The sequence below is a fragment of the Balearica regulorum genome, chromosome 1 (genome assembly GCF_011004875.1).
Source record: "Balearica regulorum gibbericeps isolate bBalReg1 chromosome 1, bBalReg1.pri, whole genome shotgun sequence".
In the NCBI taxonomy this organism is placed as follows: Eukaryota; Metazoa; Chordata; class Aves; order Gruiformes; family Gruidae; genus Balearica; species Balearica regulorum.
Window position 1 is genome coordinate 101,781,851 of NC_046184.1, and position 23,294 is coordinate 101,805,144.

At 49.9% G+C, this 23,294-nt stretch overlaps 2 protein-coding genes across 3 annotated transcripts in view; one reads left to right on the forward strand and one right to left on the reverse strand.

Moving 5' to 3' along the window:
* The window catches only part of IGSF3 (immunoglobulin superfamily member 3), a 100,855-nt gene extending 95,811 nt beyond the window's left edge, over positions 1-5,044 (forward strand). For both annotated transcript variants that reach the window (XM_075768904.1, XM_075768914.1), the window contains 2 exons: positions 815-1,246; positions 2,036-5,044. In XM_075768904.1, the coding sequence (XP_075625019.1) occupies positions 815-1,246; positions 2,036-2,286 (683 nt within the window). In that variant the 3' untranslated portion in view covers positions 2,287-5,044. The remainder of the gene's footprint in view (positions 1-814; positions 1,247-2,035) is intronic.
* A 274-nt stretch (positions 5,045-5,318) lies between these two features.
* Positions 5,319-16,525, reverse strand: ADPRH (ADP-ribosylarginine hydrolase). The gene is given in 7 exon segments (XM_075768928.1): positions 5,319-6,888; positions 7,647-8,007; positions 15,094-15,440; positions 16,106-16,194; positions 16,196-16,312; positions 16,315-16,464; positions 16,466-16,525. Coding segments are annotated over 7 exon segments (1,497 nt in total). The 5' UTR covers positions 16,511-16,525; the 3' UTR covers positions 5,319-6,500.
* Between the last annotated feature and the right edge of the window lie 6,769 nt (positions 16,526-23,294).

Consider the following 23,294-nt stretch of genomic DNA (forward strand, 5'->3'; position numbering starts at 1 on the left):
CTCGCACGTCAGAAAGGGCTTTTTAATCTTTAAATGATAGGTTAGATCCAGACTGATTGCGATCCCTGGAGTATGTGTTCCCTGGCAAGATGACTAAACCAAATGTTAATTGCTCTTGAAGTCAGCCTTTAATCAATTCATCTTGGGTTCTGGCTGCTGTATCTCAGTTAGGTAAAAACATCTCTTTAGCCTTGCAGCAAGTGCTAGAGAAAAAAAATGAGAGAGGGAGTCTTTTGGAAGTGTCGTTGCTGTGTCTGTGCTGAGGACATCTCCATGGAGGAACCTCTTACCTAAATAACTTCCCAAATTGCTGGAAAATATTCTCTCATCTTCTGTCATACTGATTTTCAAGTCCTTTGAACGCTCTCAAAGTTATAAAAAATAAGCATGCTGTGCAATGCTCTTTGCACCGGTAGCTGAGGAGCAGTAGTACATTGCTCCTCAGCACGTGCAGCAAGCCTTGGTATTTCCTGACATGTTCTTGTAGCGCGTCTGGATGAGCTGCAGCAGCTTTCTCCTCTCGCACACGTGCCCCTTAGTTGGTGCGAGGGTCTGCATGGACAGGGAGATAGCACGGCACTCGCAGCCAGCTCCTGTTTCACCCTGTGCCCGAGGGTGTGTGGTGAGGTGAGGATGCTGTGCCTACACAGCCTGACCACAGAGGTACCCATGGGACTTGGCAGGCTGCGTCAAGCCTTTGGGATTTGCTTGGATCGCACCCAGCACCGGAGTCGTGACAGTCAGTTTGTGCTGGGGCATGATGGCTTTGATGGCGTTTTGCTCAGCACTCACCTCTCCCTTTTTGTCATCCTAGATCCCACCTTGCAGGTGGACACGTCCACTGCCAACCTCACGGTGCAGGAGAAGGAGTCCTTCCCGCTGGACTGCAGCATCCTGTCCCGCTCCAGCCCAGAGTCCCACTTTGCGGTGACGTGGTACAACCTGCGGGCCAAAGAGGCGGGCGGCCACGCGGAGGAGGACAACGAGGAGGAGGAGGAGAGGGAAGCGGTGCTGAGCGTGGGCCTCGATGCCATCTTCAGCCCCGAGGCCGGTCGCTGGGAGGGCCGCCTGCGCTTCCAGAGGCTCTCAGCGGTGCTCTTCCGTCTGACAGTGCTGCAGGCCGGTGGCGCCGACACAGGCAACTACTCGTGCCGTGTGGAGGAGTGGCTGGCAGACCCCAATGGTGTGTGGTACCGGCTGGCGGAGGAGGAGTCGGGGACGGTCGCCGTTCACGTGCAGGATGCAGGTGAGAAGAGGCGATGACCCTTGTGGGGGCCTGGGCCTGGCCCTGGCATCCCCTGCATCTTCGGTTCAACCAAGATAAAAAGGCCAAGGAGCTGGTGGGACTGGGACTCACCTGCACTGGGGCAAGTCTGTGGTGCCGCTGCTTTTCCAGTTAGCTTGATGGCTCGTAGCCAGGCTCTTGCTTGGGCTTGAGCATCCATGCTCCACTTAGTTCTGTGCTGGGGCTGCCGTCCCCCACCCAACACTTACAACCTGGTGTGTCCCGAGTCAATGGGGACAGACATTGCCCCCCACTGGAGTCTAACACTTCCCACTGGGAAACACCCTAGAAGTTGGCTTAGCTCTGCACAAGGGTGCAGGCTGTGGCACAAGGGTCTTCTCCCAGGAACTCTTGAAGTCCTCAGATAGTTTAGAGGCCCCAGAGATAGTTGAGGTCATAAGAGTTTTGTGAGCCCTTAGGGGAGATATGCTGGGGTGCTGCCTCTGTGCACTACCACTGAGGGAATGAACATCTTGCAAGGCTCTCCGCTATATAAGATATCGTAAAAGCTACACCAGGGAGGACTCTCTCTAGCACTCATGAAGTTCTTCAGGGGATAAAGCCAAAACATGCCCTGCGATAACTTTCTGCTGCTGCTCTGTTTTCCAGTATTGGTATTTTTCTCAGAGCCACACCTCCTGCATTGACACAGATTAATGAGCATCTGGTTTTTTTATGTTTCTGAAGAAGTTTGTAGGCCCAGCATTGCAGAGAAGCCATGAAATGTGACCATCCTGTGTCTCTTTCCAGGCTCCACCCTGCAGTCTGTCATCTGCTCCAACGATGCCCTCTTCTACTTTGTGTTCTTCTACCCCTTCCCTATCTTCGGCATCTTGATCATCACCATCCTCCTGGTGCGGTTCAAGAGCCGAAACTCCAGCAAGAACTCAGAGGGCAAGAACGGGGTCCCCTTGCTGTGGATCAAAGAGCCTCACCTCAACTACTCTCCCACTTGCCTAGAGCCGCCAGTCCTCAGCATCCACCCAGGAACCATAGACTAAAGAGGCAGAGGCACCCCAGGGGATGCGCAGAGAGAGAGAAGCAGAGACACACCGGGAACCCTAAGGAACAGAGTGGGTTTTGTTGTTCTTGTTTCATTAGTTTCAGCGTCTGTGCTCCGACGTGGCGGCCGAGTTCTGCAGAGCACCCAGCCAGCGGGGACAGGAAGGTCTGAGGCTTCCTCCAGCGCCTGTTGGAGCGCACCCCTTCACCCCGACAGACGGAGGGTCCCTGCGCTTTGTGTACATAGTGGATGTTCCTCTCGGATTAATTTTGCTCCCATCAGTTGCTGTCTTTTGGGCCGTTACTTCTTTGTTGTCATTTCTTTTTCGGTCTCTCAAAGAACTGTAGGCTTCCCCCGCCCTCCACACAGAGAGGAGTTCCTAGGGGTCGTTTGGGATCCTGGGACGATCTCTTTGGAAGTAAACATTATGTTTTTCAAAACAGACTGGTTCTCCGCTTCAGACTCGGTGCCATGGTGAAGAAGGTCTTTTCCCAAGGTGTGCTGAGCTAGCTCCTCCCTCTTCCAAAACAGACAAAGCCAGGTACACCTCTGGAGGTGTTAGCTGGGCTATCGGGAGGTCCATCTGAAAGACTCACTGTAGCCTCAGCATCTTCTTGCCTCCATCTAACTGTTCTCTCAGGAGGGAGCAATTCACCTTTTGGGAGTGTTCCCAGGTCTCGGAGAGACTGAATATTCAGTGCGCTTGCGGTCAGGACAAAAGCAATTTAGTTTGTCTCCAGGAACTGAAGGGGGGATAGAGGGAGGACGCCCGAAAGCCCTGACTTTGTTGGTAGCAAAGAGGGTCATTGTACGGTCCAGCTTACCAGAGTCATGCTCCTCCCTGGTGTCCATGCTGCCACCTCTGATGAGGTGGGTCCCCTCTGTGCCCCAGTCGCTTGGGGATGGGTGGCTGGATCCAGTCTCTGAAGACTTCAACATGACCAAAGTAATGACTCTAGCAAGGGGGAAAGGGGAAGCTCCGTGGGTTGGGTTCACAGCCCCTGGATGGTTCAGCTGAGGAGTCCAGTTGTAGCCATGCCATGCAGTGGGGACACATTAATCACCACGAGGCACAAGTTTCCCTGCAGCTTGTACTACTTCCCGGCATGAGCTTGGACAAGGCAAAGAGCCTGCACCATGTCGGGACCTCGGGGCCTTTCCTGTCCCTTTGGGCCGAGACATATCTTCCCCTGCGCGTGTGCGTGCGTCTGCCATTTTTTTGTTTCTGGGGCTTTAGGAGGAGAAACCGTTTCTCCGTAAGCTCCCCTTCCTGGCAAAGTCACCTGCTCTTGTCGTAGGCAGTCGCTGTGGCAAGAAATGCTGTTCTTTCTGTGAAAGATATGGCTCTTGCGAACCAAACCAGGGCTCTCGCCACGTGGGGCACCTGAGCGCCCGTACCCTCTAAAGCCAAGTACCCCTGCCCTGTCCTGTGGAGGAAACCGCCTCCTCCCCTATATGCCCGAAGTGTTATGTCTGGCGGAAGAAAATGTTTGCCAAAAATGGCCTTTTGTTGTCTTCCTTGATGTCTTCCCGGCAAATCCAGCCATTTATTTTTTTGCAGCATGGCTGAAGCCAACCAGGGCGGACAGGCACAAACCTCCCTGCCTCGTGTGCGAGAGGTGCCGTACCCACAGCCGTTGTCCTCTTCAGGAGGGTTGGACTGCTCTTTGTGAAGAGAAGGGGACCTCAGCAGATGCTCTGTAGCACTAGTCGGTTAGACCCTGATGCCTTGATGTTTCAGAGGTGATGAAGCCTCGCGTGGGAAATCTGCGCTGTGTATCCTCTCTCCTGGCCGTGGGAGAGGACCCACGTGACCATGGACTGTCCCACGCTTGGGCGTTCGAAGTCAGCCGCCTCTGCTCCTCCACCAGAACGGCATTGGTTTCCTCTTCTGCTGGGAAGCCCAAATTTCACTCATCCCTCCACAAAGTCTGCCTCCTTGAGACGTAACTGCTTACTGACCCCAGCATATGCGTAATACCACACTCCTCTATATATATGTATCGCACACCCACACACTTGTCTTCCCTTTCTGGATAAGGCGTCTGCAAAGAGAGGAGTGGGATGAGAAGTGAATGGAAATGAAGAACCAAGGCGCAAACAGCAGCAGCTGCAGCCAGTGGGTATTGTTTCGTAAATGTAGTATCTCCTGTACATACTGTGCGCGGCCAGGAGCTGCAACTCATTTCAGCTTTAAAGGAAAAAAGAGAAAATGCAGTCGGCAGGAGCTGTTCTTTCCCGGGAGAGCACTGTGCTGCGTCCGAGCCACATTCCTTCTGTCCAGCCTGTCTGCCCCAGAACGGGGCTCTCCTGGGGGGCTGTCCTGTGGCCCCCGTCCCCCTGGCCGAAACGGGTCCCTTCCCAGCCTGGCAGCTCCTGTGCTGAGCCCAGGCTTTCCTGGGAAGTAGCTCCCACGGTGATCCCTGAATGTACCTTGATGGTGACATTTCTCCATTGCTCTGGCAGTGTGTTGCCCAGTCTCAATCTTCTGTTTTTATAAGGCAGACTCTTCCTGTAACAAGTTTTAACACAAAGCTTTTCAAACCACTCTCTCCGCTGTAACTTTCTGTAACGAACCCGAGAAGAAAGAGAGATACCCTATCCATGCATGATGTGGAAAGATGTTTGGGAATTTTTAAAAAAAAAAAAAAACAAAAAACCAAAACAAAAAAACAAAAACTTTGTACTATGTTGCACTAAAACATGTTTTATACAATACACCTGAGAACTGTAGTAAACTGTGTTGAAATTGTGAATCCTCTTGCTGCTGGTTTTTTTCAGATTTGAGCTTTCATTGTGCCTTTATGCGCTCTCCCTATGCAAAGCAGTGGTGAGCTCCTGGGCCCACTCCCCCTTTTAGGCAGCCTCTCCATCTCCCACCACCCCGTTCCCTGATACAGCAGCTCTCCTCCCGCCCCAGCAGCGTGTCTCCTCTCTCTTGCAGGCCGGAGCTTGCAGACACCTTGCACCCTCAGGCTCTTCATACTTCTCCCTCCCATCCCTTAATTCAACCCATAATAGAATACAACATTTAAGAGAGGTGTGTCAGTTCTATTTATTGAATGGGATACACCATTTTTGAAATCACTCTGAAAATATTAAGTATTTTGCTGTGTCATAGTCTGGACTTAAAGAAAAAACATATTTTTTTATAGAATTATCCATAGCAAATGTTAAGCAAATATTCTTTAGTAACCTTGATGCCAGCAGAAGAATATAGTTCACTACAGAAATTGCTTAAGTTGATATATAAAAAAAAAAAAAAAGCAATCTTTTATTTCTCCTTACCAACTTGTATCTTGAATAAGGGTTTGGTCAGTAGTCTTGAACCCCCCCGTTAACTGAATTAGAGAAGTAGAGTTATACAGTCTTAACTCTACAGCAAAAATGCTGTGAAATTGTGCAAAATGCACTGCCGACGCAGCTGTTGGGTTGGGTTTGGGTTTTTCCCATATTCATTTAAACCAAAAAAAAAAAAAAAAAAAGTTCTCTGCTAAAATAATTGTATGAGAAAACTCTGTTGTCCCTGGACACAGTATGCATCCCCCAGCCCCAGTAGGTTGCCTTGGGTCACACCTGCTATAACCCCTCTGCCAAGGAGCAGAGGTTTTAGCTTTTTTTTTGAGGTTTTAGCTCAGTGCTAGATGGGAAGTGGTGTCCCTGGCACTCCCCATCAGCAGTATGGGGCGGCAAGCACGGGCTAGCCACCCACAGGTTTGCTGGGAGGCATCTCTGCCAGCCCACGTGCACTCCCTGTGGCCAGGCGTGCGTCCGTGACCCCCCCCTCTGGCATGCTCCATGGGCAGGACCCTGGTTTGGGGTGGCCTGTGGGGATTTTGCTGCCTGTCCTGCTGCTGGAGCATCGCCAGCAATGCTGCTGTGGGTGCTCCTGCTCCCCTTGAGCACCAAGTGATGTGCAGCCATGCTGGTGAGGAGGGACGTCTCGGGGCTCAGCTGCTCAAGGGACAGACGCACATTAGGTGTTTGTATCTGCTCCCCCCCACCCACTGCCCACAAGCCCCAAGCTGCTAGCTGCAAAACGGCCTCCCCGCTGAGGCCAACACACGCAAACAGAAAAAGAAGGCCTGGCTCTGGCATACGTTCGCCTGCTTCGATCCAGCAGCCTTGCAAACCAAGTCTGCAAAACCTCGAGCAAGCGAGGGGCGGCAGGCGGGGTAAGCGCGCCCCTGGGAGGCAGTGCCGCCCCCCTGCCTAGGCGATGCTGTACAAGTCCTTGGCCACCTGCTCCAGGCGGTCCCTGTACTCCAGGTGGGCATAGAGGGAGGTGTTGACCCCCCGGAAGCCGTGCATGGCCCCCCACCAGCAGGCCGCAATGGTGCCAGTGGAGTCACTGTCGCCCCCGTGGAAGAAAGCCCGGTGAGCCAGCTCTGCCCAGGAGTCGCCCGCGCCCAGCAGCGCATCGTAAGCGATCATGGGGGCGTCGTGCCCACTGCTGCCTCCCCAGCCGTCATAGCTCAGGGAGGTGTAGAACGAGTCTCTCTCTTCCACGCCGTACTTAGGGGGGAAGGTGGGCTGCGAGACCCCATCTGATATGCCTCTCTCCGCCAGGTATTTTTCCCATTGCTCTTCAAAGTAATGCCTGCAGAACACAAGATGGAGGGGCTGTAAGAGACGTCCCACGGCAGAAGCATACACCCAAGCTCCCCGCAGGCGCTCTGGGCACCAGCTGAAAGTGTGCATTGTCAAGAGCCTGGAGCGATGGCTCAGCAAAATGGAGGGCATCCTCCGTTTGTCAAACCAGGGACATGACTTACAAGAAGAGGCACAAGGACATGTTTTAGTGAGTTAGATTTCCCCTTCCTCCAGCCACATGGGAGAAGGCAGCCCAGCACCTGCTGCTGTCATGCTGCACAGGATTCAAAGGCTCAGAGCAAGAACTGAGTCATCCTCCCAAATTCAGAGTACCTCTGCCCCTGTGTGTGAGTGCCCCTGCACACAGACCCGCACTGAATCTGCAGCCAGATTTGGTTATAACTTTCAAACTGAGCTCAGCCCTCAGCCTGGTGCTGTTCCCCACCCTTGCTTCCCATCTTTCATCAGATCACGGATGCTTGAGATGACAAGTCTAGCTATCTCATACGGGATCCAAAAAATGTCACAATTACATGACCCAAACACAATATGACCTTTTTTTTAAAAAAAAAAAAAAAAAAGTTAGAGGTATTTTTCCCCTGGGGGACTTCAGAGACTTTCTGAATCGATTCAATCCCACAGCAGGCATGTGCTGCCCTAGGAGTTTACCATAATGTGATTACTGAAGCTGAAGTATAAACAGAGCTCGCACTCTCATACGTGAGGTTTATTTTAACAAAACTCAGTGCCAGGAGTGCAGCTCACCATTGCTCCATGTTCTCCTCCACGAAGAAGCCGGTGTCCCGCACGTAGGCTTTTGCCTGTGGCAGCACATCCAGCAGCTTCTTCCCCCAGGCTGGGGGGGGGACACCATTCACTGCAAAAGCCGTGAAGAGGGCTGAAGCCAGGGACCCCAGGTAGCCAGTGGGATGGTGGTGGGTCATTCGGCCACTCTCGATGCTGACTTGCACCAGGGTGTCCAGCTCAGTGGGGAGGCGGAAACGCAGCCCGATGCACATAGAGCGCATGGCAGCCCCGCAGCCTCCCCCCCTGGGGCTGAACGGGGCCCTCCAGCTGTCCGGCCGCCCCGGATCCAGCTTCAGCGCATTTTCCATACACGTGGCACCTGGACAGGAGCAGCACAGCCCGACAGAGGAAGAAAGGTGAGAAAACAAAGAAACAGAAATGCGCATCAATGGGCAACAGGGTCACGTAGCTCAAGAACTGAGGGAAGACAGGCAAGGCAGCAGGGAAGGAAGCATTACTCTCTGTAAGGGATTAAGGCCTCTCTGTAAGAACATCAGTTGTCTGCTCACATACATTTCTTGCCTTAAATTGCCCGTGCACCCTTCGTATTCCCAAGCAGACCTGACAATTCCTGTTTGTGAAAATAATTAAAAAGTCTAGGGGAGTAAAAAACATTCCACTGCTGATTTATGTAGTTTACATTGTTTATATTTACATTTCATGTTATTTAATAACTTATCTATTAAACATATATACTATATATATTAGGTATAAGATGTACACATATATCTAGATAGACCTATATAAATATAAAGGAGGTTTGGAGGGCCATCATATCATGTCAATCCCTGATCCAAGGCATGCCGAAGTACCTCTGCATTTTTTCCTGACAGTTGTTTAGCCTCTCTACAGGACCCTTTAAAGACAGTGACCCCACACGCTCTTTCCCATTGCTTCGCTGATACAAAATGTTTTCCAGACCTCCCTTGCTGCAGTTTAAGTTTGTCAGAAAGCGATAAATGTTGTATCTCCCTAACCACAACATGGTCTGCATAACTGGCTTTACTGTACTCCTCTTCAATAAGCTGAAGAACAACTGTATGAGGTCAGACCAAAGGTTTGTCCAACCCACTAGCTTGTCTCCAAACACAGCCACTAACATAACTATGGAAAGACTATAAAAAATGAGGCAAGTACAATGTTTCCCCAAGAAGATCTGCCTGGCGTCCAGCAGACAGAGGGGCACAGCCTGCTTGAGTCAGAAGATGGATCCATAATGCTGTGTCTAATAACCCTCAGTGGACCTAGCCACCAGGAACTGGTCTCCTTAGCTGCAACCCATGCGTGCCTTCAGACTCCTTTAACACCCCACGGCAACCAAAGCCATGATTTTGTTATGCAATGCATTTCCTCTTGTTTTAAACTGCTATTTGCCAATTTCCTTAAATTCCCCTCTAATTCTTACATTACAAGAAATAACGACTTTTCATGCTCTGCACTATTCAAGACTCTATATACTTTGTCCCTCTTCCTCAGTTTTCTCCTGCTCCGAGCTGACACCCTAGTCCAATTTTGCCTCTCTTCTGGTGGGAAGCCACCCCATAACTCTTCATTGCCCACTTCCATCTCTTTCATAGTTCTGCTATTTACTTTTTAAAGAAATTACTCTGCTCCTTCCAGTGCTGCTTCTTCAGAAACTCATTAGTTAGACCAGCACATTCATAGGATAAAGCCATCTGCACAAACACACCCAAATTTCAGAGCCCAGCCAGCTTCCCCAGCCAAGACCATGAAACAAAGTTTTGAGAGCTAAGCCCAAATACTTGCATGCAAGGAAGAAGACGTAGGTTTGAAACATGAAATTATCTTTGATTCTCTTCTAACGTGCCTTTTTCTCCTAGTCTTCCTTTCTGGCCAAATCTTAAATACTTCCTTTCCAGCAGAAAAGTAAATCAAGGGCAAGATTCAAGCAGCTTCATTTAAGTTTTAATGTGTTGGACAACAGCAAAAGTGGACTCAAAAGACTAGTCTTCCAACCACAGCATGCCTAGTCCTCTCTCAGACAAACGGGGTAACAGCAGTAGCTGACATGCTCATGCACCCAGAATTAGACCGTTGCTCCTATACGTTGCTGCCTAACCGGGACAGGTAGCTGATGAACTTGCAGGTGCTTTGTTTCTTTAAAAGTCAAACTAAGTAGAACAGAGTAGCAAGGAAGAAGCCTGGTCTAGAAACTTCACTTAACTCTACAGTTCGATTACCTTTGGTGCAATTTGATCACTATGATCTGGGAGCTTGCTAATCACAGCTAGGTACTGCACTAAGTACTCTGCAGAGCTGCTCACTTCTGCACTTTCACGTATACACTGGCAGTAGGATTTGGTACACGGCAGTCTGTTTTACTCGCACACAGCATTGACAGCACCCTTGCAACCAAAACACCTCCACATCCAAGCACAGCTTTAAGATTGGCTTCTGGACGCATGCTAAAAATAAATAACGGCCGGCTGCTGTCAGGAATAAGGTCACGTGGATCCTTTTCATAGTTCTGGTCTAAGTGTCTTTAGCGTATTTCTTTTCTGACAGTGTTGTTACATTATAGGCTTATTAGATCAGGGCAGGATACAGCCCTCTGTATAGTATGAAAGGGTGGACCAGCTCCCCATGAATGGTTGTCTCAAACTAAAAAAGCAGCTCGGTCCTGTGGCTGTCAGGCTATTTGCCCCGCAAGCCTGTCAGCTGAAATCAACTTTGAGAATGGAAACAGCCTATGCAAGTCTCCCCCACAGGAAAAAAAAATGGGTTGCTGATCAGCACAGCCCACAACATCAAGCCACTTTGGCTTTTGTGAATTCCCCACAGCATGACCCAGGCACAAAGCAGACCTACTATTTCACCGGTCTCATCCATGCCTGCTGTACCGACACACCAGCCTCTTGCATGACCCCACCATCACACCCTTCCCAGTAGATGAGACCTAGTGGTTTTGCGGTGCCACACGGTCAGGCAACCCCTGGATCAGTCCAGACGTTCCTTACTCATCCTTCTTCCCAGTGATTTACAGAGTGAAAATTGTGGGGCCGTGTTTCTCTGCAGGAAGAAGCAGCAGGCAGAGCGTTTGGTGTGGGTAGCACGGGGCTCTGCCAGGAGTGATCGCCACCAACCTCCAACTGAGCTGCCAGGGAGACTGTTTTTGTGGTGTCTCAAAGTGGGAATGTGTGCAGGCCTTTAAATCTGCTTTTCATGTAGTTTATTAATTCAGTGCTGGCTGCTGTGTATCATAGAATCACAGAATCAAAATCATTAAGAGTATATAATTTCCAGCTTTATGATGACTAACAGAAAATTAATGCATTTTTTCAAAAATCTAACTACACTAAGCATTGCACTTCTGACCTATAATAGGACATTAAAAAGAACCTGTCGAACAAAGCCATGTTTTTCAAAAACTGTGCTGACTACACTACTCGTATGTTCCTGGTAAAAGAGACCTTCTGCCAGGAAGACAAGGGGAAAGGGAGAGAGCAAAGGGACTAGGGTAGCTTAAAATGAAAATCTGCATAACAAAAGCAAAACGAACTCTGTAATCTTGCTGGAACTGTGAGAAAGACATTTCTTCAGGACATGTTTGAGCAGGTTGAGAGCAGGCAACTCAGTCCTTGATAAAAAGTGAGATTGTTCTTGTATTAACTGTAGTCAAAAGTAAATGAGGAAGACAACAAGTCTTAAACTGTAAGGAAAGAGTGGTTATTTTGCAATAACAATTTAATTGCAGCTTTAAACCTGTGCTTATTACCATAGGAGATGACTAGTGATAACCTGGAAATGAAGAAAAACCATGTAAAACAAACTAGTATAGAACAGCTAAAACTCTTGTGATTTATGAAGTATTACAAGTGTTATCCTCATGCTTTTAAACAGTTAAAATATTAAAACATTTGAAAGCCGATTTAGGAAGACTAAGCTGAAATCACATTGCCAGGTCTTTTTTTAAAAATGGGTTTAAAAAAAATAACTGCTGTAGGAGTTTTTGAATCAGGAAATTCTGTTCTGGAAATCCACCAAATCCTGGTTAGGGATCCTTTGTACTTACAATAAGAAACTAAAAGTAACCCGAGGAGGGTAATGGTCTAAGGAAAGAAGACATATAAGCAAAAAGCAGTGTGAGAAGAAAGACAACCTGAGAAAGTTTCAAGTACAACTGGGTGCTACTTCTGGAATAGCCTTCCATTCCGCTTACTTAGACTCTTCATGAACACAGACAGTAACAGTTGTTTGGGATCCGTCAATACATATATAAAAGGTCAGCTAAAACACCACCACAGTGGTAAATAATTCCACAGGGAGAGAACTTGGACTGAAAGACAGAGTTTTGAAACAGAAGGTTTCCTGGAGAGCTGCGCAGGCAAATGTAGTTGTACCATGAAAAAAGAAATATTGCCATGCTTGTGTTACTTAATTCATTGGCTTCATCATCTGCAATGAACAATGAATTTGGGGCTGCAGCACATCACGAATAGCAATAATGGATGTAGGGACTAATTTGCCATTGAATTAAGACAGTGAGTTCTCTCCTGGGGCTGAATGCTTCAGGGACCCTGCCGTCGCTGTCTGGTGACTCAAAACGTTGTGGGAATCCCTTTGTTACTGCGGGTTTTGGTTTTCAGGTCTGGACTCCCTTGCGTGGGTGAGCAATGTGACTTTCCCCCACTGTTCTGGGGGAATCTCTTTGCTGCATGAAAGTTGCAGCAGCAACTTTCCATTCTCAGCCTTAAGGGCTGCAATTCCCTGGTGAGTGCTTGCTTTGGCCAGAACAGCACCACCTTGGGTTATGTTCTGAGTTAAAATCCATTTACTCTGAACTGCTAAAAGAAGTTATTGACATGCAACTTCTATCATTAGGATTTATCAATATGGCATGGAGACTCCAGACTGCAGACAGCTTTTCAGGATATGGATTAGGTATTCCCTTCGGTAGCACATCAGTGGACATTTAACTGTTAAGTGTCAGGATTTAAGCTCTCAGAGATCTTTCCTGTGGCTGCAGCAGGAGCACTACAGAACACTGTTGCAAGAACTTTCCCAACAGACTTCCATTTTTCTCCACGTTAGTTTCCCCGCTTCCCCCAAAATTTTAGAAGGTTGAGTGTCTATGGACCCACTAAGGAAGTTGCATTTCTTTGTTTAGCTAGACAACCTGACCTTTCCTTGTCACTCTGATTAGTGTCCTTAGCAAATTTACTTTAAAATCCTTCGCTTCCAAATGGGAACTGCTTTTGGGCATATTGCATCTCAGTTACTCACGGAAGGACTGCAGCAGGTGTGCTATTATCCTTAGCTATGAATTACTAACATTTAAATTTTAGGTTCTGCTCCTTTTCATCTCAGTTTCAGTCACCAAGCTTAGATTTCTGAAGCAAAAACAGGTTCCAGGTGCTGTCTCACTGCCAGCTGTGGTTAGTCCACCTTGGCAGACTCCATCAGCTGGGAGAAGTAAAAGATGCTCTTTTGCCAAAACAGCAGTGAGTCTCTCAGAAGTTTAACCTGCCAACTCCTGCTATCCTGGCAAGCATTGTTACCCCTTCCTAAATAGTTTATTAATTAGGCTACTCCAACAACTGACACTATCTGTGTTAAAGAATACTGACAGTTTAGTTTTTTACACAAGGGTAGGAGGTCACTGTGGAAAGGTAAGCAGAATAAATTCCTGCTTGAGTTTCCAACCTGGTTTACCTTGGAAATGCACAGTTGTCACACTGTGCTCAGTGGCCCTAAGACAGCAATGCAGGATTTGGCCTTTCCCATGTTTAAAGTCAAGCCAGAACATTCTTGATATATTCTGGCCTCTCCAAATAAGCATATCTAAATAATTTATTTTTGATGTATAAACTTTGCATAGGATTGCTGAATTTGAGTGTTTCCTGGGTACTTCACACTGCCTGCACCAGTCAAATTAGAGGCCCAGCCTCAGTAGCTCTGATCTAAGTTGAATTCTAGCATCCAGAAGAGGCTGGGCCATGAGCGCAGAGACAGAAGGGGTCTTTCGGGAAGAGTTGGGTCAGCAGGCCTGGGTTTACTAGGAACTACAGGAATATGTTGCATACAGCTTGGCTAGTGCAGCCCATCAAGGCACGCTTCCCAAATACTGCCATGCACTGCTGGACCCCGCTGCCTGTGACCCAAAGTCGGCACCTGTCCTGGTTTCAGCTGAGAGGATTGATTTTCTTCATAGTAGCTAGTGTGAGGATATGTTTTGGATTTGTGTTGGAGACAGCATTGATAATTTAGAGATGTTTTTGTTCTGTGGACCTATTGTTGAGCAGTGTTTATGCGGGGCCAAGGCCTTTTCTGCTTCTTGCACTGCCCTGCCAGCGGGATGGCTGAGGGTGCACAAGAAGTTGGGAGGAGACACAGACAGGACAGGTGACCCAAACTGACCAAAGGGATATTCCATACCATATGACGTCATGCTGAGTTTATAAGGAGCTTGGGGGAAGGGGCGGGGGGGGAACTGCGTTCGGAGTGATGGCGTTTGTCTTCCCAAGTAACTGTTACACACATGATGGAGCCCTGCTTTCCTGGAGATGGCTGAACCCCTGCCTGCCCATGGGAAGTGGGGAATGAATTCCTTGCTTTGCTTTGCTTGTGCGCGGCTTTTGCTTTACCTATTAAACTGTCTTTATCTCAACCCACAAGTGTTCTCACTTTAACTTTTCCAGTTCTCTCTCCCATCCTGATGGGGGGGAGTGAACGAGCGGCTGCGTGGTGCTCAGCTGCCAGCTGGGGTAAAACCACGACAGTCCTTTTTGGCGCCCAATGTGGGGCTCAAAGGGTTCGAGATAATGACCATTGTGTCTATGCAGAGAAAAGAGAGATAAGGAAGTACAGGGTTCAGAACGTGGCACAGAGAAGTAGACATGTGGAGCTAGCTGAAAGTAGATTTTGTGTTTAATAAACTTAATTATTCCAAGCAATGATCTTCGTGCCTTGAAATATATTTTATGTGTAACGGATGGCAATTATGAGAAGTTCTATATTAATTCTCTGTTTCAATGTGTTGCTTTAACACAGCATCTCAGGGCGTGCATTATACACGGTTTAATTTGCATTTTTCACCCCTCGAGTGCAGGAAAAGACACATCCCCAGTGCAAAATCCATCATCCTTCTCCTGAGTTCAAGGCCAGGCCTCAAACACGCCTGTAAGAATGTTTTGTAAATGTGGGCAAAACAATCATTTTTTCATCTAGTTCAGAGAAGCCCAAACCACTTCAGCTTGCCTTACTCTATTCTCCTTAGTTCATCCTGAAACAGGTACTGAGTGTGGAAAACTTTTGCCTTTATATGAAATACAATTAACGCTATAAACAGCCACAAGGAAATCGAGGGTCAGCCTCCAAGCAGCAGGAAAGGGAGGGGTGTTAGCCAGAGGACAGCCCTGCCCAGACAGCATTATAGAAAGGTTACCTGGAGCTCTGCATTTCATGTAATTCATGCACTCCTTGTAGTTCTTTGCAATCAGGGAATAGAGGTGCTCTAAATTTGGGGTTTTCCCAGCAGCTACCAGGGCTTCAGCCGTGGCCAAGTGCATCACCGTATCATCGCTGACTTTCCAACCTTGGATGCTGAGGTTGCCAAGTCCCCCCATCTCCGCCAGCTCCTTGTGGATGGCCAGGCCACTCTGTAGGAATTCCCATTTCCCGTTGTAATAGCCCAGCGTGTCACCAACTGCGCTCAGCACCATCGATGCCACGTAGTTTTCCATCGCCTTAGGACACAATTTTTGCCCGAGGACTGCTTCAATGCAGAAAATACTATGGAAAAAAAGAGAGTGAGATTGAAAATAAAATACTTCCCAGTTCAGTACCAGCCTCTACTGCTAAGCTCCAGGAGGCTGGATACCTGGCCTAGCACCTGCGTCTTGCTAAGGAGATATATTCCTTCAAAGCACACGCTTCCCCACAGGCCTCTGGCTGCAGACATCCACCAGTAAGTGTGCACCAGTTCCTGGGCAGCCCAGCCCTGACGATGCACATCGTAACTGGGTCAAAGACCAAAAAGCTAGGGCAGGCCTGATGAAATACACACAGGTTACGTGACCGCACCCATGTTCACCACTTTTTGGAGTGCAGGCCGCAGCATGAACAAGGAGGTTAGATCAGTTCCCGGTGGCTTTTGTTCACCGGGGATGATGCGAGGCTGAGCTTGTCAGTTTTAGCAGGGCTTGGCAGAGGCCATAAGCACAACGGCCCTGGGCGCTGCCTGGCCTTGACCCACAGCCTTGCTACAACAGCGGATGCTCGTACAGGCAGAGCCACCTATCCCAGCGGGGATTTTCAGCGGTGCCCCCTGCCACACTCCTCCTCAGGATTTCCTGCGCCTCACGGCGAGGCCCTTTGGCTTGGGAGAAGCGGAGGAAGGGAAGGACGGCGGGGCCGGCCGAGGCCGAGCCCAGGATCCGGCCGCAGCGGGTACTTACGCGGCCAGCCCTTCCAGCAGAGGCCGCCGGGGTCTGCCCCGCCGCGGGAGCAGCAGGCGGCTTCCCGGGGACATCCGGTGCGGCGGGGGGGTCCACAGGCCTCCGACACCGGTGGCTGCGTGAGACGCCTGCGCCAGGCCCTGCCCCTCCGCGGCGCGACCGGCCCGGCGGCGGGCTAGGCCCCTCCTTGCAATGCGGAGCGGAGCTGAGCCTTTATAGCCGCCGGGCTGAGGGGATGTCGCTCCCACGGGAGCCCTGCACGTCCCTCGGCGGGTCCCAGCTCTCCCTGTCGTCCCGGCCCGCTGTTTTTTTGTCACGGCCACGCTGAACCCTGCGCAGGCGGAGGGTTTGGTCCCCGGGCCGCAGGGCTGGGAGTCCGGGAAGGAGGTCGGTGTTTTCCTTCATTTTCGGGGTTGTCTCTTTCTTGGCGCTCTCAGAGGCACAACAGTCAACTCGGAAATGAAGCAGGCACATGGAAATGAAGTCACCACATGGCAGTGAAATACTTTATTACGAAAAAAAAAAGTGAAAATGAAAGGCGCTTTCAGCATTTCCCCTGCTTTTTCTATTGAAACTGTTCATTAGTTTCAGGAGCAGCCTCCCTCCTCCTGGCTGGGCCCCCAGCCGGGGGCAGCCGCCTCCTGGGTGGGAGCCTGGCAGGTATGTGGGCCCGGCTCAGGGTCTGTGCCCCGGGGGAGACCTTGGGGGGCTTTCCCCAGCCTTTTTCAGCCCTGGTTTCTCTTTCCCAGCCTTTTTCTGCATTCATTCACTGCAGCCTGAGGTGCAGCCTCCAGCCTTTACCTGGAGTCTTTGCCTATGTGCCCACCTTGTCCCTCCGTATTTTGGGGCAGTGGTCTCCCCACAGCCCCGGGGTGACCCCAGCCTCTTCCAAACCAGGACTAGTCTTTGCTATGTCCAGTGGTGCTGCTTTACAGGGCGTCTTGAGGTGCTTGATGATGCCATTGCCTAGCTTTATCCTTTATTTTTAATGATGGTGGTGGTTAGGTGTTTGAGGGCATCTAGTGAATGGGCAGCGGAGGGGACAGCAGCAGGAAGCAGGAGCAAAAAATGGGATTGAGCATGGCTCAGGCTGCATTTCGTGGAGGCCAAACCTTTTTACCGACTGGCGGTCACTTGACACCAGGTCTCCAGAGCCCCGGTTCACCCCAGAAGGTACCAATGCCTGTTACACAAAGGGAAAAAAAAAATCCCCCCCATGCCTATGAGAAAGAGTGGTGGTAGTTTTTGATCTGCAGCCCTGGGGGATTTCAGGGCAATCATGAATGTAGCGCTGGGTCAGAGCAGAGTCCCTGGGGAATTTGGGGGCAAGTGAGAGCGGGGGGCTGGAGCCAGGCCCTGGGGGATTTCAGGTAGCTGAGAGCACAGGGCTGTGTGGGAGCGTCCACCCCAGCAGCTGCAACGGTTTGGTACACAGTGCCCATTCAGGTATCTGCTGCTCCTCTGCACCTCGCTGCAAATGTGGAGTCTGAGAAGCATCTGGTAGAGAAAATAGTAACAGAGAAGGAAGTGGGAAAAGAAGCTGCCGGTGTCTCGGCACCGCCAGCAGTGCCTGCTGACCTTTTCTGCTTCTCTGCTTCGTTCTGTTTTATATAGATCAGCTCTGAATTTACTCAGGTTGGTGCAGCACTTAAAAGCAAAGCGGGGTTTTTCTCTCCTAAGGTTTGGGCCTGTGAGAGGGAAAGCCCCTCCTGCTTTTGGCTGGCTATCTGTGAAGAAGGGCCACTGGTGCAGCCCAAAGGGCAGAGGAGCAGAGAGGAAAGTTGCAGGGTTCCCCAAACAGGCAGGAAAACGGGAGAACGGCTCTGCGTCAGCACAAAATGTCTGCAGCACTGAGATCTTTGGATCTCGTCATTGTTTCCTGAGCTCTTTCAGCTTCCTAAAAACCAAAACCAAGGCACGCATTGGAGTTAAGTGGCTTCTGAGATGTGTCACTGAAAAACATTGAGGGCTCCTCGCTGATAGATGGCAGATGATGAGCCAGCAGTAGGAGCCATCAGCAGGAGCCTGCAAGTGTGGGGTGGGGAGGGCAGCAGTTTTCAGGCTTCAATGCGTGCATTAATTTCAAAGGGATCTCCTTGTGCGAGTCCCACGGGATGCCCACAAGGTGGGCAAGAAGAGCGTTCTCCATCAGAGAGCACCTCCAGCTCCAAGATGGTGCAGGGCAGCGTTGCCCTGACTCGCCCCGTGGCATGGGGAGGGTGGGCACGACTGCTCCCCCTTGGCAAGGATGACTTTCTGGTGCTGAGCTGTGCAAAGAGTTAAAGACTCACCATGTTGCACCTTTCTGGGTTTTTTGTTGTATTTTTTCTGAATTAAAATTTAAGCTGCGGTGGACCAATGGCCAGGATATGCCTCCTGGAAAGTACCACCTTGGAGCAGCTCACTGACATGCCCCTGCCATGTGTTGGACACTGTGGTTAGCACTCACTTAGACTCAGAATTTTCCTTCATATTCATCTGGAAAAAAAGGGTAATTTCTTTCTGACTAAAAAAATGTGCTTTTCTAGATGAGCCCAGGTTTGAGGGCTCCTATTTGGAGGGGCTGTGAAGGGTAGCATTGCAGCGCTGGAGCTACGTACTCATTTAGATCCTGTGGGACATTTCCTCAGAACTATAAGAGGCCTTCAGAGAGCTGGAAGAAGGTGAGCATTAAAAATACACGGTGCATCCTTCTTAAACATGGCAGTGCCCCTGTTCTAGACCCTACAGCTGTCCCCAAAACAGGACTGCAAGGGAACATCTGGTATTCTCATTTTTCAGCTGTCCTATTCATCTTCTCTTTGCCCCCCAGGTTGAAAGGTGACTTTTCACAGGATCTTCTGGGGCCCTCAACCATGTTCATTTTGGACTAGTGCCAACCTCTTAACAGTCTGCCATTCTTTTAATAGCACTTTTTTCTCTGTAATGACAGCAGGCATTTTTTTGAGTGGGGAATATTTCTGGGCTTACCCTAATTCTCAGTCCCCAGGTGCGTGTCTGTCTTTGTCACTGGCCGATAAATAATAATACGCTATAACGAGGGGATTCAAAACAGGGGCAGCAAACATCACGTGAGGTCTGCTGGGGACCTGACCGACTCACTGCAGGGAGCCCAGGCAGCGATTGCTGGTGATGCAGCGGTGCATGACCCCGCGCGCACGTGCGAGGGAAACTCTTGCTGTTGCAGGACGCTCGGGGCTGCTGCGCTCGCTCTGGCTGGGTTTTTGCAGCAGGGGATGGGCACCCAGCAGCAGCGGGTGCTTCTGGCTCTGCGTTTCCTTTGCCCTAGGCACGGCAGGGTGCCTTCTGCCTTGGTTTCACCGGCTAACCCTGGTGGGGCGGTGATCCGCGCTTGTTGCCTGACTTCCCATGGTAATGAGGTGGGGGGCCCTCGCATCCCTTCATCCTGTCCAGGGAAACACAGCTGAAAAAGGTGGTGAGAGCCTTGGCTGCAAACACAGCCTGTGCCTGGGGCAAAGCCAGTCGCAGAGATGTTTTTGCCTAGACATGGGATCATGAGCAGAATAGCGAGAAAGGTTTTGAAGGGCTTGGCTGAAGCAAGTTTTGGAGATGGCAGCAGAGGAGGTGACTCTGGGCAACTGACTTCGTTTCAGGGAATACTGGACTTTGGCCTCTTATTCAAGAAACCAGACTTCATTGCAGAAGTATCCACCTCTTTCTTTCCAGGCTTGCCTCTTTCCACAGACCGTCCAGGAGTGGGTCTGGCTCGTTGCCCAGGGTGAAAGGGAAATGGTGGAAAATTATTGTGATCTGTGCACTGCGGCACCTGCTAGTCTCCTCAGGATGCTTCCAAAAGCCCTCTTTAACACAGATTTAAAAATAAATTAAAAAAAAACAAAAAACTAAAACCTACCAAGTCTAACGTTTTCAAATAACCATAATTCTGCAGGATGGAAGATAAGCAGGATAATTGCTTTACCACAGAGAGAGGCACTGCAATGCTGATTTGGGACAACCAGCATGGTCAATGACACAGGAGACAGCTCCTGGGTGAGCTGAGGGCTGTGATCATCACTCCCACGTCCACATCTAGCAAAAGGAGCTGCAGACGCATCTTTACTGGCCTTCCATCAGGTTTATAGCTGGCATGTTGGTAAATGGAAGTGTGTGGGGACAAGGACCTCACTAGCAGGCTGCAAGTCCTGCTTTCAAGCCTGGGGACATCAGTGAAACAATTTTGGCCAGCTCCTATGGACCTGGGGTTTGGCTCGAGCAGCGGAGCTGAGGCTCCAGGGCCGGCAGGCTGGTTATTCCTTGATGAAAGTCAAGTGACATTTTCATTTTCATTTGTGTGTCAGTGCTGGCACTGTGGTCCCCACCTGCAGGGTGACGGCATCTGCGGGCCTGTGTTGCTGTGCCTTCTGCCCCTTTCTTTCCATGAGCTCCTGGCAGTTGCATCTGTGTCCTTTCTGAGCGTGTCAGGGGGACCAGAGAAGCCCATCAGAGGGGTGTCGTGCCTAGGAGCAGAGGGGCCCATCAAGCCTTTCAGCCACTCTCCACTCACTTTACAGCCACAGACAGGCTAAATTTCGAGGTTCTTGGCACTTGTTAATGAAGACAAGTCCTAGTGGGATGTGATGGGTTAAACGTGGCCAGCTGCTTGGTGATGGGAGAGGAGGAGGTTTCATCATGCTATAAGCTTTGAAATGTGGTGTTCTTCCTGCATTGCAGAAGCAGTGATGTTTAAAGTGTTAAATGTGCTTTCCGCTTTGAAAGCAGATTTCTCCTTTCTGTGTGAAAAGATACAGTCTGGGGAACATAATTGCAGGCTGCGCTGTGGAGAAGATGTGTTGGGTGTGAGGAATGTGAAGAACAGCCACAGGAGAGGGAGTTCGGCCTTCTGGCATAGAAAGGGCAGTGCGTCTTGCAATCCCAGCCCTAAGTCTGCTGAGGCTCCTGGTGTTGCAACAGCAGCAGATGTGGCCAAGCAACGTGTGCTTCCACACTACAGCAGAGGCAAATTAACTACTGGGCCCCTCCAAAAACTACTGCTCCTCCTTTTTTCCTCCAGCTTTCCTTCCTCCCAGCTGCATGCATCCAGCTCCTGCTATGAGGGTCATTCTCCTGCAGCGCCAAGCCCGTTTGGCCCTCTGTCCTGCCAAAATAAAGTTAGGTGAAGGTGAGAAAGAGTGTAAAAATAAAGGTGGGAAAGGAACAGGGCTGGGGAGTAGGGTCTTCTCTTTCTTCTGCCAGCAAGTTGCAAGTGTGTTCAAGCTGTCTAAGGAAACCATAGGTTTTGTACGGGCGTGAGAGCTAAACTTGAGTGAGGAAGAGGTGGAGGCACTAGCTGAGGTCTGGGAAAGCAGGCAGATGGGAATGGTGCTCAGAAATTCCCGTTAGCTTATCGGGGAGCACTTATAGCACCAGAACCTGCCAGGCTGAAGGATGACTTTCCTCAGCTTGAATGACTTAAACTGAGACTAGGCAAAATCCTAGGTATGGTAGGTTAGGAAAAGCCCTGTAGTGGCTTTGAGTTATTTGATTGGGTGGTTATTTTCCACCACAGGGATTTCTCTGATGCTGGGTTGTGACCTGAGCCTTCTCTCCTGCCTTTCTCTTCTGGCTGTTTCTTTACCAGCTCCCTCTAAAACACTGCTGTTCCTGGGAATGACTCCTACTTTTGGCCCTATGCTAAAAGAACCAAGGGGCATGAGAATGAGTGGGAAAGGGCTTAGAGACAGCAAAACACGAAAGGTTACTTCTGCATTTCATTCTTCATGAATTGGATTTCAGAGAATTGGGAAGTGCTAGTGTGTGACAGAAGAGGAACATATGAACAAGGCCACTGAATGCTCTGTTTTATCTAACAAGGATTAAAAATATCTGCCTGCTTCCTTTCTGTACTTACGCACTTTGTGTGATGCAATTCAATGGTGACACTGCTGTGATGTGTGGAGAAGTCCTCTTGGAAGGAGGAGCGGGGAGGTGTTGCAAGGACATCAACTGTTGACCTCCCCTCTTCCGGCTTCACCCTCACTCCGTGCACATACCCAAACTCGCAGGGGAATGAAGCCTTTGGAAGGGGCCACCAAAGACACTGCTGTGCTGTGGTTAGCCCTCTGGTGTGTTCCCACAATGGCCCTGGTCTGGCAGAAAGGACAGGCAAGCTCTTGACAGCAATTGGTAGGCAAAGGAAGCTTCTAACTTGTGAAACCTCTTGCTCTTAAAACTGAGATAGCATTTGCGATCTGAGAGGACATGGTCTGTCACTGATCTGCCAGGTATGTGGCTGCACAAAGCTGCAAGACAGTGTAAGACAATCTGGTTTGGGGAAAAAAACCAAACATATTTGATTGGTGATATATGTCAGACCATGTGTTGTCAAAAGTCCATTGAAAGTTAAGAAAATCACAGCTCCAGAAGAGAGAGGGAGGCATGGGAATAAGGATGCTGCCCCTCCTGTAGGTCCAGTATTGCTGCAGTCCATACCCCCAGTAACAGTGGCTCTGTACCACCTCTGAGCAGTCACTTCTGCTTGGAGCAGAGGAGAAAATAACACTTGCACTTTTGTTCTGTATCGGAGACCCCTTCTCCGTGTTCCACCCCAAACCCTCAGCAGCAAGAGCGCAGGACAGCTTCTTGTTTGACATGGATGTGACAAGAGCATGAGCTTAGGGGTCAGGATTTGTGTCAGAGCAGGCGTTTGCTGGGTGTGGGAAACGTGTTGGTCTCCAGTCTGTCAAAGCAGCCGTCACGCTGCAGTAGCTGGGGGGCTGTAAGAGGCAGAGGAGTGTGAAATCTTTTCGCATGCTGTTCAGTCATCTGCTTGCACTGGGACCGGTGCTTGGGAAGTGAAATGTTGCTTATTGCATCCTTGGTCTCCAGACCCTTCCCATTTTTTCCACTGAATATCCCTGACTTGCCAGCCACTTTGATGTAACCTAGCCATGCGTGGCTTAAGTTGTCTTGGCTGCGATCGTGAAACCTGTGAGGCAACACTTGGACTGACACAAATGTCTCCAGCCCTAAACGAAGCTGGTAAGACGAACCCATAGGCGCCTTGTGCCGTGGCCAGGAGGAAGCAAACCAGAAGACCTGATTCTGCTCCTTGCTGAAAAGGGGGCAGTTGTATGTGTGGGTGATGGTAGGGAGGAATGAGGGGCAACATAATCCCCAAGTTCAGGAACTGGCATGTGAAAAAATGGTCCAGTGGTAAGAATTTCTACCA